The sequence below is a fragment of the Mustela erminea genome, chromosome 12 (genome assembly GCF_009829155.1).
Source record: "Mustela erminea isolate mMusErm1 chromosome 12, mMusErm1.Pri, whole genome shotgun sequence".
Lineage (NCBI taxonomy): Eukaryota > Metazoa > Chordata > Mammalia > Carnivora > Mustelidae > Mustela > Mustela erminea.
Window position 1 is genome coordinate 44933626 of NC_045625.1, and position 15103 is coordinate 44948728.

A 15103-nucleotide genomic window follows, 5' to 3' on the forward strand; every position below is an offset into this window, starting at 1 on the left:
GCCCACAGTAACTGTGCTGGTTTTCTAACATGTCTCACATCTCATCCTTAGTACTTGTAAGATATACCCACTAATGAACCCTGAGTGTTACTGGAGTCTCACTTATCACCATATATTCCTCAATGGCTGTTTCTAGTCTCCTTGCTCCAGACTCTTTATAAAGAGAATGATATAAGAAGGCTATTATATAGCATGGCTGGGAAATCATCCTACAGACAAAGATAGCCTAAATTACATCAAAATTATCATCAATGATACATCAATATCATCAATGATATATCAATTACATCTAGACACCTATGGCTAATTTTCAACAACTGCTACCCTCAGAGACTGGCATGCCAACTTAATATTCCAGGCTTTTCTCACCTCCTCTATAGCAGTAGAATCTTGAGACACTACTCTACTCTTATGGTCGGGAGGAATGTGAGAAATTACTGAAGACACAAGTAAAGAAGAAACCTGAAGAAAAAGTTTTTCCTGAGAAAAGTCTGTGCTTTTTTTTTTTTTTTTTTTTTTTTTTCCCTGCATGGAATTTTGCTTGTGTGAGCTCAAGATTTCTCTCACTTTCTGTGTTCTACACTCAGAACTCAGGTATCTGCTTCCCAACTGGCAGTTCCCTCTCTCTGTAATGAAGGATAAAAGTCAGAAAACAACTGAAGAGCCTTAGGGAAATGAAATTGCCTAGAAGTGGGATGGAAATGCAGGGGAAGGTGAAGTCAGACTATCCAGGACAAAGCTCTTATTCCTGGATTTTCGAAGAAAAGGGAACGAGGTGAACTAGTTGCCAGGACAACCGGCTGTTGGGGCAAGGAAATGGGAGACCTGTGGTTGCTCCTGCTCCTGCCCCTGTCCCTGGCAGCCTACCATGGGGTCAAAGGCTGCTTGGAATGTGACCCCAAATTTGCAGAAAATATTAGGTTCTTGCTGGCAGAGATGGTACCCTCAGAAGTCCCGGGCCGAGTTCATCTGCTTGAACGGCAAATTAAGGAGATGATCCGTTTAAGCATCAAGGTCTCCCACAGGGACAAGACGCTTCGGGTATTGGGTGAGGGAAGTTTGAGTCCCTGAGAGTTTTGTGGATTAAAGGGAGAAGGGGAGGCAAGGAAGAGTGCACCTGAGTCCACATAATTTCCTCCACAGATGTAATTATTCCCTACATGTACCTTTACTTCTCTTCTCTAGCTGTTGATGATGTTATCAAGTTGAGAATATGGCTGAAGAATGAACTTTATAAACTGGGCAATGAAACATGGAAAGGTGAGATAGAGTTTCAGTGTTAAAAGACTGTCTTTCCCAAGAAAGTATAAGGAAAGTTCCTTTGAAAAAACAAACAATTAGGATTAATTTCTGAAGAGGAAGTCTACCCCTAGTTTGACACCCCTTCTACCCCCTCTTAGGTGCCTTTATCTTTCAAGGCAAGCTTCTCAACGTCCGCCTAAACCTGGAATCCAAACTGAAAGAGATGTTAAAGAACTTCTCTGACGTTGGTAATAAAAGATATCTATCTAACAACACTCAAATTATGTGAAAGGAATAGGAAATGAGGGTGAGAGGAGGAAGGTGGTTTCATGTTACAGTTGTTTAGAATGGATGGAGGGGTGGTTGGAACTTCATGGGTAACCAAATGAAGAGTATTGGGTATAAATACAGCAAACTCTGAGTTGACTATAGGCTCATTAGAACTTTCTGATTCTCTTTTAGCTTGTTCTGAAGATTGCGGTGAGTACAGTACATGCAACACCTTAAGAATTCAGTCATATTTTCCCATCTCATTTGCTCTATATGGCCATATCTATCCTACCTGTCATACTAAGAATCCAATTTATAGAGTTGGGATTATGGGGGTGGAAATATCAATCAGACCTGACAACAAAATGTGTCTCTCTGCAATCTCAAACATACAGTTTAGAGGAGCTTAGGCCATCTAAAGTATAGTTTATAACCCATAGGACTAATATACACTGAGGCATCATTTTTCCCACTTCTTCCCCCGGAGATCTGACATAAGTTACAGAAGGTTTTGACCCACCAAGAAATGTGATTGTTAGGGGAAGAAGAAATTCACAGCAATGTAACATTAAGAATCCTGGAAATGCCTGAGATCTAATCCATACTTCATGTCTGAGCTAAGAGAACTGCATGCCATGGCCCCCATCCATTATTTTTCTTTTCTTTATCAGTCGTGACTGAAAGTCCTATCCTGGATTGTTGGACCTGCCTTCGCATCAGCTCCCCATGCTTCAGAGGAGAGTATTGTGGAGGTAACAAAGACTGTAGTATAGCATTTGGAGGGGTCAGCATCAAAGTACTGAGTTGTCCATTCATTCATTCCACAAATATTTGGTGAGCACCTTCCATACAGATCATGGTAATGTCACAAAAGAGAGCCAAATTATTAGGCAAAATTTGTACCAGGATGAATTACTGGACACTGGATCAATTGAAGGGCTGAGAAATGAAAGAAAAGGTGCTCCACTAAAGGTGGAGAAATTAGGTTGGGGCAGTAAGGGCAATCATGTTGTAGAGCCTAGCGATCTAAGTGTAATAAATAGCAGGATAACTAGAAAACAGTGGTGGAAGTGATGAGCAGAGTAAATTATGTGATGTTAAAAAGAATCACCTATTATGGATCAAGTTCTCAAGTTAGTATATTTCCTCTCCCAAACTCACTCTCCATTTTCCTCTTTCTCCCTCCAGAAGAGGATCCAAAGAAGGCTGAGAATCGAGAGATTGCACTATTTCTGATATTGCTCACAGAAGTTGTGATATTGGGAAGTGCTTTGATATTGTGAGTTTTCCTCCCTCCACACACACACTGGGTCAAGCATTCCTTTGGCAAAGAGATTACCCGATCCCCCTCTTCCAATGGCAATAAGGGGAATGAAGTCATTTCAAAGTCTGGGATACAATACTGACAGGAATGAAATGGACAGAAGTTTATGGGATAAAAACTGAACCACAGGAAATGGAGGAGGTACAATTAAATATGAGGAAAACTCCTGGAGCAGTAGCCAGAAAAAGAAGGGGGAAAAAACATGGTTATATACTTGTCCTTAAGAGTTGGCCTACTAATACTGAAGTCAGGATTATGTTATTTCTCTACTCTAGATTCCATATTTGTGTGCTTCATCGGAGGAAAATGAAGGCAATACGAAGGTCATTAAAGAAATACTTGGAGAAGAAACTTGAAGAATTAATGGGGATGACAGATGAGAAGGCAAAGGATGATTTGGGAATCAGATAGTAAATACAGTACAGGAGGTCTTTCACAATTCTCTTAAGTGTTGACTCAGAACAGAAAACTCAGAATTAAGCTGTTTGAGGTCATAAAGTCATAGCATTTTAAAAAACTGAAATAGAGGTTCTCTAGTAAAGAACCTTATTCTATCCTGAGGCAATGGTGGCAATGAAAGGGCAAATGATATACCCAGAGTTTTACAGAATGGAATGCTGGTATGTTGCAATGTACATAAAGATGATACACTGCATGATAATAAAAATGCATGGTTGGTAACTCTCATCAGTGGCTATAATTAGAGTATCTCAATTTCTAAGGCTGCTTACTTCTTTTTATTTTCTTACTGTTTCTGTAGTCATCATTTTGTTCAATGTAGACAATTTCTTCAATAATATGTAACAATTAGTCTTCATCATGCTATCTCACACACACATCCAAAATATTAGTTCTGAATAGTTGAGAATTGCCCCTATTTTTCTCTAAATCTATGTTCCATGACTGAATTGGATATTAATTTCTATTTCTTTGAGTTGTTCCTATCGTATACCTCTTATATGGATGGCAGCCTATGAAATGCTTTATATCTATATCTAACTGAACTCTCACAATAATCTTAAGACTTGGATAATCTGGATACTTTTAATACAAGTACAAACTAGTAATATTGACATAGGGAGAAAAAATAACCCATAATTGCCAATATTCTTTAAAGAAATTTAAATGGTATGAGCATTACTGAAAAAAACAGCCATGCGTAAGGAAAAACCTTGAATGATATACAACAGGTTGACTTTGATGTCTATCTGGAATGTGAAACTATGATGTCGTCCCAGATTTAGTGTCTGGTACTTCATTACATCATTTACTAAAGTAGGGAATACAGGAGAACTAGTAAATTTGATGGAAATGGCCAAAGTTCTGTTTTGAAAATACTAAGTATTGATTTTGTTGTGCTATCAAAAACAGATATTCATTGACTGTTTGGATTTACACTTAAGAATATAGCAAGAAGATCAAAGCTAATGAAATGTATTTCAAAGCATTTGAACAAAGCAAATAGTGACCCTGAAAGTAAGACTTATATCTCCAGATAGAAGGTAGAGAATTAAGTCATGAAGACCAAGGAAAGATTACTACAAATCCCCACATGATGGTAATATTTAAATATAACTGTTCTATATAGTCTATATAGTCAAAGCCTTTGAAAGACTTTGAGATGCTGACCTTGTGTTGAAGTCCCATCAGCTTTAGGACTATTGCTTTTACAGTATATGATTTTTCTACCTTACTGTAATTACTTTATAATAAATCTAGAGCGTGATCTTTATCATTTCTAGAATTGCCAGTATGAGGAGGGGCTGGTTGTATTGTGTTTTTATGTTTTTGTAATACAATAGAATGAAGATGATCTAATTAAACTATGTGTTCATCTACTAGGAAAGGTCTTCTCGAACTTGTTTTCAAATGTAGACATGATACAAAATTAATTGCTTACAATCCCAATTTAAGCGTGAGCTAACAGTTAACATTTACAAAAAGGATATGTAAAACCATTTTCCAAAAAGCAAACACTCAACCAAAAACTCATTGATAGCAATAGTGAAACAATACAAATCATTTTATTACTGGAACAATCGTATTTTAAGAGCTAATATATATTCCAATGTCCTGATGTTAATACTGCATGAAGTTTAGCTCTAATATTTCCATGGGATATATAAATCATTAGAGTAACGTATTTCTCTGATAGTCTGAGACTCTGGCACAGTATAATTTTTTGCAACCCTATCATTCTTGGGGCTACTTTTTTAAGAATCAGTATTTTCCAAGGTTCTTTTGTCTTTTCTCAGGGGAAAAAAAAAAAGGACAGAGGTGAGATTTCACTTGACTTTTACTAAATGAAAACTTAATAATTCATCTTATGTGGAGATAACATTAAAAGGTATTAAACAATCCAGTTAAGGTACTCAAAACATACATTACTAGGACACAAAAATAAAAGCTAAGAGGATAAAACAATAGCTGGGTTGATACTGGAAGATTCTTAATTTCCAATTATTGATAGTCTTTCCAACTTCACACCTTCACATTCTGACACAAAAAGAGGTTGTACCTTCTTCCATCTCAAGCAAATGCATTATTTTGTGATTTATGTTTCCTGAGCTGCAGCTTCTTCTAGAATATTCCTTCATTATTTATCTCCCATCACTATCTCCCTCTGCTTCAATACTAGATCTTTCCTCTCAGTGTCTATTACTATAAATTAAGGCCCCTTTCCTTTATCCTTTATCTACTTCTACCTACCACCCCAAATGGCCACGCCAAATTTCTTAAAAGAACATTCTATATCATAACTATTTCTTCATTTCTAATCTTTCCTCAAATCACCACAATCTGCATTCTGTTCCTCACCGCCATATGGAAATTGCTCTAAGGTTGTCAGTGATCTTTTAATTGTTATATTCAAAGAGTTCTCTTTATTCCTCAAGTTACTTGTCAGTTCTGAGTTTTCTGAGAGTGCTAATGGTTTCTTTAAGCACACCTCTTACATGAGGCAGGTTTTGTTCTTAGGATGGAATCTCATAAAGTTTAAGTGATTTCAACTATCATCTAATAATCCTATCTCCAAATTCTTGGGCTTTTATTTGCACCCCCCTTCCAAAGGCCTCAACCTCTGTTTTTGAATACATACTGGATATATCCATCAGACACAAAATAATGGCTTTAAACTCCACATGCCTAAAACTGAAGAAGATATGTGTTGAACGTAGACTACGGGCAAGGCAATTCACTAGATTTCATAATTATCTTCCTATAAATCCCACAAAATTATTTTCAGCCATTTCTGTATAGACATAGAAAACTGAGGCTAGGCAAGTTTAAGTAACTTCTTCCAAGTGGTTACTTTTTAAGTGGCAGAGTCAGGATTCCAACACCCAGTCTCAAGCCTTTCCACTAGCTAGCAATGGCTCTATGGATACTGTAAATTACCCAAAAGGTAGAAACCTCAACCTATGCTGGAATCCTCTCTCCTCTTCAGCTATCCTAGCCAGTCAGTCTTCAATTATCATTGATTTTCACTCCTGAATCTCCTAAATCTTCCTGCTGCCAGATCTGAAGTTCTGCCCTCTTCTCTTAGGGCCTGTTGCAATGGCCTTCTTTTTTTTTTTTTTTTTTTTCTAATCAGGCTCTCTGAATCCCACCTCTCCATAAGCCAAATCCATCTTTCCTTTTGCATGCAGAATGATCAATCTACAAACACAAATTGATTTCAGACTCCTAATTTATATATTCCAGTGGCTCCTCCACTCCTAAAAAAAGAAGTATAAACTCTTTGATACAGTGTTTCTCATGCCTTCAATTTACCATCCCACCCTATATACAATATCACCCTTGGCCAATTGCCTCCCTAGGCCTTCCCTTTTACTTAGAGTTTACCAAACATACTGGATTTTATTTCTTACTCCTAGCTATTATTTCCTGTCTTGATGGCCTAGTAATATTCCTTAGTCTTCAAAATGGTTGTGTTTCAAAACCTACACTTAAAGACATCTCATCTCATACACTCTTTCCTGAGATGGTCAGACCAAATTACCCATAACCTTTAGGACCCACAGTAATTCATATACTTCTGTAGAGCACAAATCACAGAGGACTGTTAGTGGTTTGCACATGAACTCCTCAAGGACAGGGACTACGCCATGTTTATCTTCATATTCCCAACAACTAGCAATGTATCTCAAAATTTTGCATTGGATTAAATATCACTTATGCAAGGTAGACTTTCCTGGCCCCCTCACCTTATGTTAGCCCTTCCAACTACATTGAATCACTGCCATTCTTTTTTTGCTTTGTAGGAATTACATAACCATGAATCAAGTCTGATTCCAAGAGGTCAGAAATCACATCTGCTGTTTGTGCATACAGCTCGTTGTAACACCTGACACAGAAAAAAATGTATTAGTTGAATACAAATATGAATATATAAATGAAGCATTAATGAATCCTGTTATTTAGAACTGAGCATACCCTAGATATTCTTAATATTACCACATGTTACCACACTTTGTTTGCCAGACTGCGTACTATAACCTCCTCAGTCTTTGAAAACCTTTGCAGCTTGATGTTCAACACAACAGTGAAATCACGAAATAAGAGCTCCCACAACATTGTTTGGAATTAACACATTCCATGAAATTTTAGATCAGAATTTGGGTAAACACCAAATTTCCAAATTAAGTGCACAGGTTCCTAGTAAGAAACTTTTTTGAAGGGCTATGAGAAGTTCTAAGCTCCTTCATGTGTACTTCCGAGGAGCTTGGTTGATTTTGCCCTACCAGGCAGCCTTAATGTCAGCTAGATAATGTCAGAAATCTGAAGAAACCCCAAGCTTTCTAAGAGTTCTCAGGAATTTTTAACATTATCTAAATCCAGAAATTATCTCAGATATCAGCAGACTGAAGCATATCCTGCCACCCCCCCCAAATTACCCTGATTATGCGTTTAAAGTGAAATTTGGATAAAGTGCAGTGATTTTGGCATTTAGGTACCTGATGGTCTTAAAAGCGATAAACACAGAAAGCTCTGGAACATTGTACTGAGCCTTTGCTTTTCCTGACTTCAAGATGAATGTTTTTATTTTTCAAATCACCTAAAAATAGTTTGAATAGCAAGACTGAGTATAAGACAGTAGCTAGTGAAAAGCCATAGAATGGAAGTAAATATCTCAAGAATAAATGAAGGGCACTCTGCACTCCACTTCATCTCAAGGAGCTTGCCTAACTTCAAGCCCTTAGGTTTGCATTTTCACATCTAGCACTGCTAACACTGCTAAGTGATTTTATACTTGCATGCACACCTTCCTCTTAAAGAAGATACAAATACAAACTCCTTCCAATCAAAAGGCAGCAATGACAGGTAGGCATGTTTGTCTAGCCTCCACTTGGGATGTTCTTTCTGTGAGGGACTGCTCTTAGAACACTTCAAGCCTTTACCTAATGAGGCTTCATCAGTCCACCTGATGAGGTGGCCCTTCATGATTTCTGCTGAAAGTACTAATAAGCACAAGCTCTTCAGGATTCAGAATTCATGTTTTCTCTTTCATCCATACTCTCTTTACCTTACTAATAGTGTCAGAAAATGTTCAACAAGATTTTCTAGTGAATAAAACACTTTCTGGTCGTATCTTTGTCACTTTAGAAATCTATGTGAATAATACTTTCAAGTCAACAAGACATCATTTATTAAGTTGTTGTTTCTATAATGGATAACCTCAGTCTGGGCTATGAAACCAGTCCAAAGAGAGTTCAAAGGAAGGAGTGAAAAGTATTAAATACAGAGTTTGTGATGCAGTGCTTATTAAGACAAACCAAACCCTGTCTAAAAACTAACTGTATATCTTTGAAAGAAAATACAAGGGAAATGTGTAGTCATTATCTCTGGGTGGTGTACGTTATAAGTCATTATTATTTTCTCCGTGTTGCTTTTTGTGTTTCCAACTTTTCTACAATGTACTTGCATCTTATATGGGAAAAAATGCTATTTAACTTCAACATGAGGGCAATAGGACGTCCCTGGCAAATACAATGTAATTTAATTTGTTCCAAACTGTCCAATGTTAATTTAATACAGTATTTCATTCATGGAATAGATTTTACATAACAAAGTGGGCCATATTACTGCTTCATAAGATTTCTACCCTTGGAATTAAATTTGATTTAACATTATTTTTCCCATCCTATAATTCAGGTATCTTTTGTTTTCAAGGTTTATTATGGTAAAATTCTTTCAATGCCTGTACATAATGCACTTAATACCATGTGGAAGGTTCAAAAGAGATGTAAATTCAGTTAACACTTTTTAAAAGTAAAACTAATAATAACAAATTATTATTATTAAAGAAAAAATCTACTTGTCTTTGATTATAAGGCACAAAAGACTTAAAAGTTATGTTTTTAATCTTAAACCCTCAAACCAGTCCAAGCATTATACACTAGTCACCTGCCAACACAGTAAGATAAGCTAAGGACCTACTTCTCTTTTATTTGCTACCAACTCTTAACTTGCCATTAGAGTCTCCCTTTTGTTGTCATATCCCATTTACAGTCCTGGTATCTCATGGTTAATTCCATGTGTTTTCCTCTTCTTTAGACAGCACAGTCTAATGGAAACATAATATAAACCACAGATAGATTTCTAAATTTTCTTGTAGCCACATTTAGAAAATACTTAAAAACAGGTGAAATTAATTTCTATACCTTTCAATACAAATACCATTTCAATATGTGATCTATGTAAAATTATTAATGAGCTATTTAATTTATGTTGGTACTAAGTGTCAAAATCTGGCTTGTATTTTATTCTTTTCAGCATATCTCAATTTGGAATTTGTAATTGAAAATACCTAATCTGCATTTATATATCATAAAGTGTACAGTTGGAAAAGTAAATCCAAGGTTTTTTTCCAAACACACTTAAAAGTTTCTCATTCACTGAATCCAATATCAGTTTTTAAATCTACCTTAAAGTTAAATAAAATTAAAAAGTCAGTTTCTCAGTAACATCAGCTATAAGTGAAATAGTCAGTAGATACAGGTTTTAAGTGGTTACCATATTAGACACCACAGGTTTAGAATCCACAAGGTTTTTCTGTTTCAGACTTTTTAAAAGTTTTTTTTTTTTTTTTTCCCCACCTCCTTGAGGATTAATCCTCAGATCTGGCCCATGCATCAAAGTCCAGTTGTGACCCTTACAGACCTTCCAAAGGAAATATTTTAAGGTAATAACCACCCCAACACATACACATACACACACATACACAAACACACACGCACACACACACACACGCATGCACATGTGAAAAAATTTCAAGATACACCTCCACCTAATGGTTACTCCTGGCATATAATAAGCCCTTAAGGAACAACTATTATATTCTGAATTTACATGGTGATAATTCTGGGAAGAAACACATAATTTTGTAAAAATATAAATGGTCTCATCCTCAAAAATACAAGTAAAATTATAAATGGCTTGCTTTAGAATATATATCAACTCTTTCAGGCAATAAAGACTGATTTATTAAGTTACCAACCCAAAGGCAGACTATTGTAGTACTACAGAAAAATAAATTCTAGAGTCACCTATTGTACTGTTCTCACTTATGACTGTATCTGGGGCTTTTCTCCCCTTGTTGGATCCCAATATTGACAAATACAGACATGAAAAAAAGAAAAGAAACAGATGATTTATGTGGCCTTTCAATGGGAGGGGAAATAATTTTGTCTTCTTTCTACGGGAGGATAGAAAAACTTGAACAAAGATTTTTTTAATTTTTTATTTGTATTGATTCTATTTAAAATTCTTTGATGAGAAAATAAATTTTCCACAAAATTTCAGACTAGCTGGGAGAAGAGGGTCCTTTGTAATCTCAATATAGTAATATGGTTGCAGGAATCACAAGTAGGGCCTACCCTTCAGATAAGAAACATGTAACTAAATGAATATTTTGTGTTTTAGATTTCACAATGTTATCTTCCTACACATACATAATTGCAGTCTATTTTTCTCATGCTTTTTTCTAATGCATCATATACTTTGAATTATATAGTTTATATATAACCATTTACCCACAACTTAAACATGTTTTAAGGTCAGTAGATACAGGAGTAGATACATGAGTTGTTTTTTTTTTTTTTTTTCAGTGTTCCAAGATTCATTGTTTATGCACCACACCCAGTGCTCCATGCAATATGTGCCCTCCTTAATACCCACTACCAGGCTCACCCATCCCCCTACTCCTAACCCCTCCAAACCCTCAGCTGCTTTCTCAGAGTCCACAGTCTCTCATCCTTTGTCTCCCCCTCTGATTTCCCCCAATTCACTTTTCCTTTCCTTCTCCTAATGTCCTCTATGTTATTTCTTATGCTCCACAAGTTAGTGAAACCATATGATAATTGACTTTCTCTTCTAGAGTTATTTCACTCAGCATAATCTCTTCCAGTCCCATCCATGGTGATACAAAAGTGAAAATAAACTTTTGGGACTTCATAAAGATAAAAAGCTTCTGCACAGCAAAATAAACAGTCAACAAAACAGGCATCCCACAGAATGGGGGAAGATGTTTGCAAATGACACTACAGATAAAGGGCTGATATCCAAGATCTATAAAGAACTCCTCAAACTCAACACCCAGAAAACAAATAATCATATCAAAAAAAGGGCAGAAGACATGAACAGACACTTCTCCAAAGAAGACAATAAATGGCTAACAGACACATGAAAAAATGTTCAACATTAGCCATCAGGGAAATTGAAATCAAACCCACATTGAGATACCACATTAAATTAGTTAGAATGGCCAAAATTAATAAGACCGTAAACAAGTGTTGGAGAGGATGTGGGGAAAGGGGAACCCTCTTACCCTGATGGTGGGAATGCAAGTTGGTGCAGCCACTTTGGAAAACAGTGTGTAGATTCCTTAAGAAATTAAACAGAGCTACCCTATGAACCTGCAGTTGCACTACTGGGTATTTACCCCAAAGATCAGATGTAGTGAAAAGAAGAGCCATCTCTACCCCAATATTCATAGCAGTAATGGCCACAATTGTCAAACTATGGAAAGAACCAAGATGCTCTTCAACAGACAAATGGATAAAGAAGACTTGGTCCATATATACAATGAAATATTATGCAGCCATGAGAAGGGAGAATGTGAGCTATTTCAATGTAGTTCTGAGCACGTCAAATTTCTTCATTCAGAATTTTATCTCCTTTATCACTAGTTTACTTTATGGATCCCGTAGACAGCTCTAATCAACAGATGTATAATTCAAGCCATAAATGAAAATCACATAAGTAGTTTTAAATTTTGTAGTCTTTTACTTTTACATTTAAAGTAAATTTATATATATATGTGTATATATATATATGATATGTATAAAAGAAATAGGTGTAACTGATGTATTTTATTAAATCCAAATGAGATATCTTGCCTGTTTTAAATTAAGTCATTGAAATCTGGTGTGTATTTAATACTGACAGCCATATCAGTTCAGACTAACCATGCTTCAAGTACTCAGTAGCCAAATGCGGCTAGCTGGCTGCAATGTTGGTCAACACACCAGCATACAAGAAGACAATATTCACAGTGAAACCTGGTCAAGTTGCTCAATGTGTTACTTCGTCAAGAAAATTGGAAACACAAGACCAGGTGAAAATTATGTTTAACAATCGGTTAAATGTTACATTTACATATTTAACAAATCAAAACTGAAAGAAATCTATGATTTTCTGTAAAAAGGACTGCTAGCCTATAGAATGTATAGCACTGTTTCTATTTCCTATATGTGCTATCAGCAAATTTTCAGGGTGGGCTCACTAGATCTACAAAGAAGAGTTAACTATCCTATCATGGTTCAAACTAGTCCTTGAAATTAGCTCACATATTTATCTGTCAGTGGAATATGTTATTGGATTTTCTTTTTCCAAAACATTTTTTTAATCTAACATCTTCAGAGCTCCCTTAGAAAATTGAATGAGATATTAGAATGACATACTCTGAGTGAAAAATGTTAATTTCTATCTCACCCTTCCTTCTATTCAAATGTATGATTTTTTCCAGTGTTGAAAAATCTGCAGCATTAATCTCTGTGACTTAAAGAGTAACCTTATTTTACAGCATAGTTTAGTAAGACACTGGATGTGCTGCAGACATATTTACAAAAAGAATATATCCACAAGCTATTACATTGTCATACTTTGGTGCACTTGTCTGCCTATGTGATATTTTCTCCATGTTCAATGGTGCATATCAAGTTAACAACCACAATTTATTATCTAATGTATTGTGTGATTAATGGGATAGCTCATATTTTAATCAGCCATAGATTTCTTCTCAAAGAGGTCCACTTGCCTTAAGCACAATGTAGTCATAGAGTCTTAACTTTTTAGTTTTTCTTTTCCTTTCCTTCCTATTTATTTTTAACAAAAGAGATTTCATGTGAATGTTGTTAATAGATTTAATAAATCATTCTGTGATTCTCTTATATTTTAAAAGACTTATTTATTTAGCTCTGCAAGAGAGCTTTGGATTTGGAGTTAGCAATAACTACTGCAAATAGAGTAACTATATAGTCTATTGATCACCTTCCACCTGGTCAAAGGTATCTCCCTTTCATTCTTACAACCACAGGACTTTTTTCCTATTTGATTTTGCCTACCATAATTTATCTTTTATCACAGTATCTTGTACCCCCTGCTTAATTATAAGCTTCTTAGAAACAGGACCGATGTTATATTTTCCTATTTTATAAAAAGCAATGATGTAACTTACATTTAGTAGATGTTTCATAAAAATATGTGGACTATATATGAATCTCTGTAAGGCTGTGACCTCACTAATAGTGTAACAAGTGAGTTCAGCAGTCCAAACCAAAACCTGAGAGTCATAATAGCTTTATTAGCTACTATATATTATACTAAAATGGGAATATTCAATAGTTACTCTATAGTAGGTATTATATACATTAGCTACAATGTTTTTATTATTCTATAATCTTCTAGTTATCCTATGAGGATAATTAAATACAATGAAGTAGGCACTATGAGTAGCCCCACAGCAAAAACAAGTAAAGTGAGATTTTGGAAGAAGAAAGTACTTGTTTCAAAGACGAGTGATTGAGTCACGGTTTGAACATACCTGTGTCTGAGTGCAAAATTAGAGTTCTAACTACTGGACAACAACACTTCCTCTTGAGGTCTCTGGTTCTCAGAATCTTAGGTGGCAAGATGGGTAAACAACGGAGTTCCTAATTCTGAAGATGCTTCCACTGAATGATAGGCATTAGATACATTAGACAAATACAATATAAATCTATCATTTATAAGCATAAGAATTTTTTAGACCAAATTACTGAAATCTTCATTTGTAACTTGGTCACTGGTACTTGATAACTTTGTCATCAGTTTTTCTGAGTACGTTTTATGTATCTAACATGAAACACCGTAATTCTCTTTGAGGTTTTGATTCCTTTCTCCACCCCCAGATTCTGACATATTTGTATTACATATTTGTATTTGTATAAGATGAGAAAAAAGTTCTCATCTCTGAGAATGTGTTTAAGTCTGCCATTTTATAACTATACTCAAATTTAGAGTGGCCACTATTGATTTTTAAACTTGGCTAGACAATTGAATTTTTTCACTAACCAGAGGCTATTAACAGTTTGTTTGATTAGAGTTACTTGTTTCCTTTTTGTTCTGAGTTGAAAAATCATTTACTATCAACCAATGTCTGTTGAAACATGTTCTTGAGGGAAACTACAAACAAAACAAACAAGTAAAAATATACACAAACACAATTTTCCTATACTTTCATTTTCATGTATTTCTCAAATTTGTTCCCTCTAGAAAATGCAGAATGTCTTTATTTCTGTTGTATTTTTGGTTATATACATATATATATATATATAACTGAATATATATTTGTATATTTTAAATGTATTTTAAAACACATTTCTAATTATTATATATTATGCATAATTATATTTTAAATATGTAATATTTAAATGTAGATTTAATACATAAGAACATAAATACATATATTTACACTGCAAAAATATGTTAGAATGTAGATTAAAAGTTAAGGATCATAGCAAAAGCATTCCATAAACATCCCAGTAATGTCTGGTCATCATACTCCAAGTTCCAATAATTTCTTCTAGGATCCTAAAAGCATGATCCTAAAAGCTTCCATCTGAGCTAGAAGGAAAACCAGAATTTCCGTTTTCTATATCCATTTCCTTTGTACCTCTATACCCCTTGCCATTTCCAAATTGAGCAACACCGTTGTTCTGGAATCAA

General features: G+C 35.2%; 1 protein-coding gene across 2 annotated transcripts; it reads left to right on the forward strand.

The window, feature by feature from the left end:
* Positions 1 to 604: 604 nt before the first annotated feature.
* On the forward strand, positions 605 to 3353 carry IZUMO3 (IZUMO family member 3). Of its 2 annotated transcripts, none has more exons than XM_032308305.1 (7): positions 605 to 1048; positions 1186 to 1260; positions 1401 to 1490; positions 1705 to 1722; positions 2184 to 2264; positions 2701 to 2791; positions 3112 to 3353. In XM_032308305.1, the coding sequence occupies exons 1-7, from the start codon at positions 817 to 819 to the stop codon at positions 3245 to 3247; spliced, it is 723 nt and encodes a 240-aa protein (XP_032164196.1). In that variant the 5' UTR covers positions 605 to 816; the 3' UTR covers positions 3248 to 3353. The 2 variants fall into 2 exon arrangements, with proteins under 2 accessions (XP_032164196.1, XP_032164197.1); XM_032308306.1 differs by having other exon boundaries at positions 2701 to 2774.
* The last annotated feature ends 11750 nt before the right edge of the window (positions 3354 to 15103 follow it).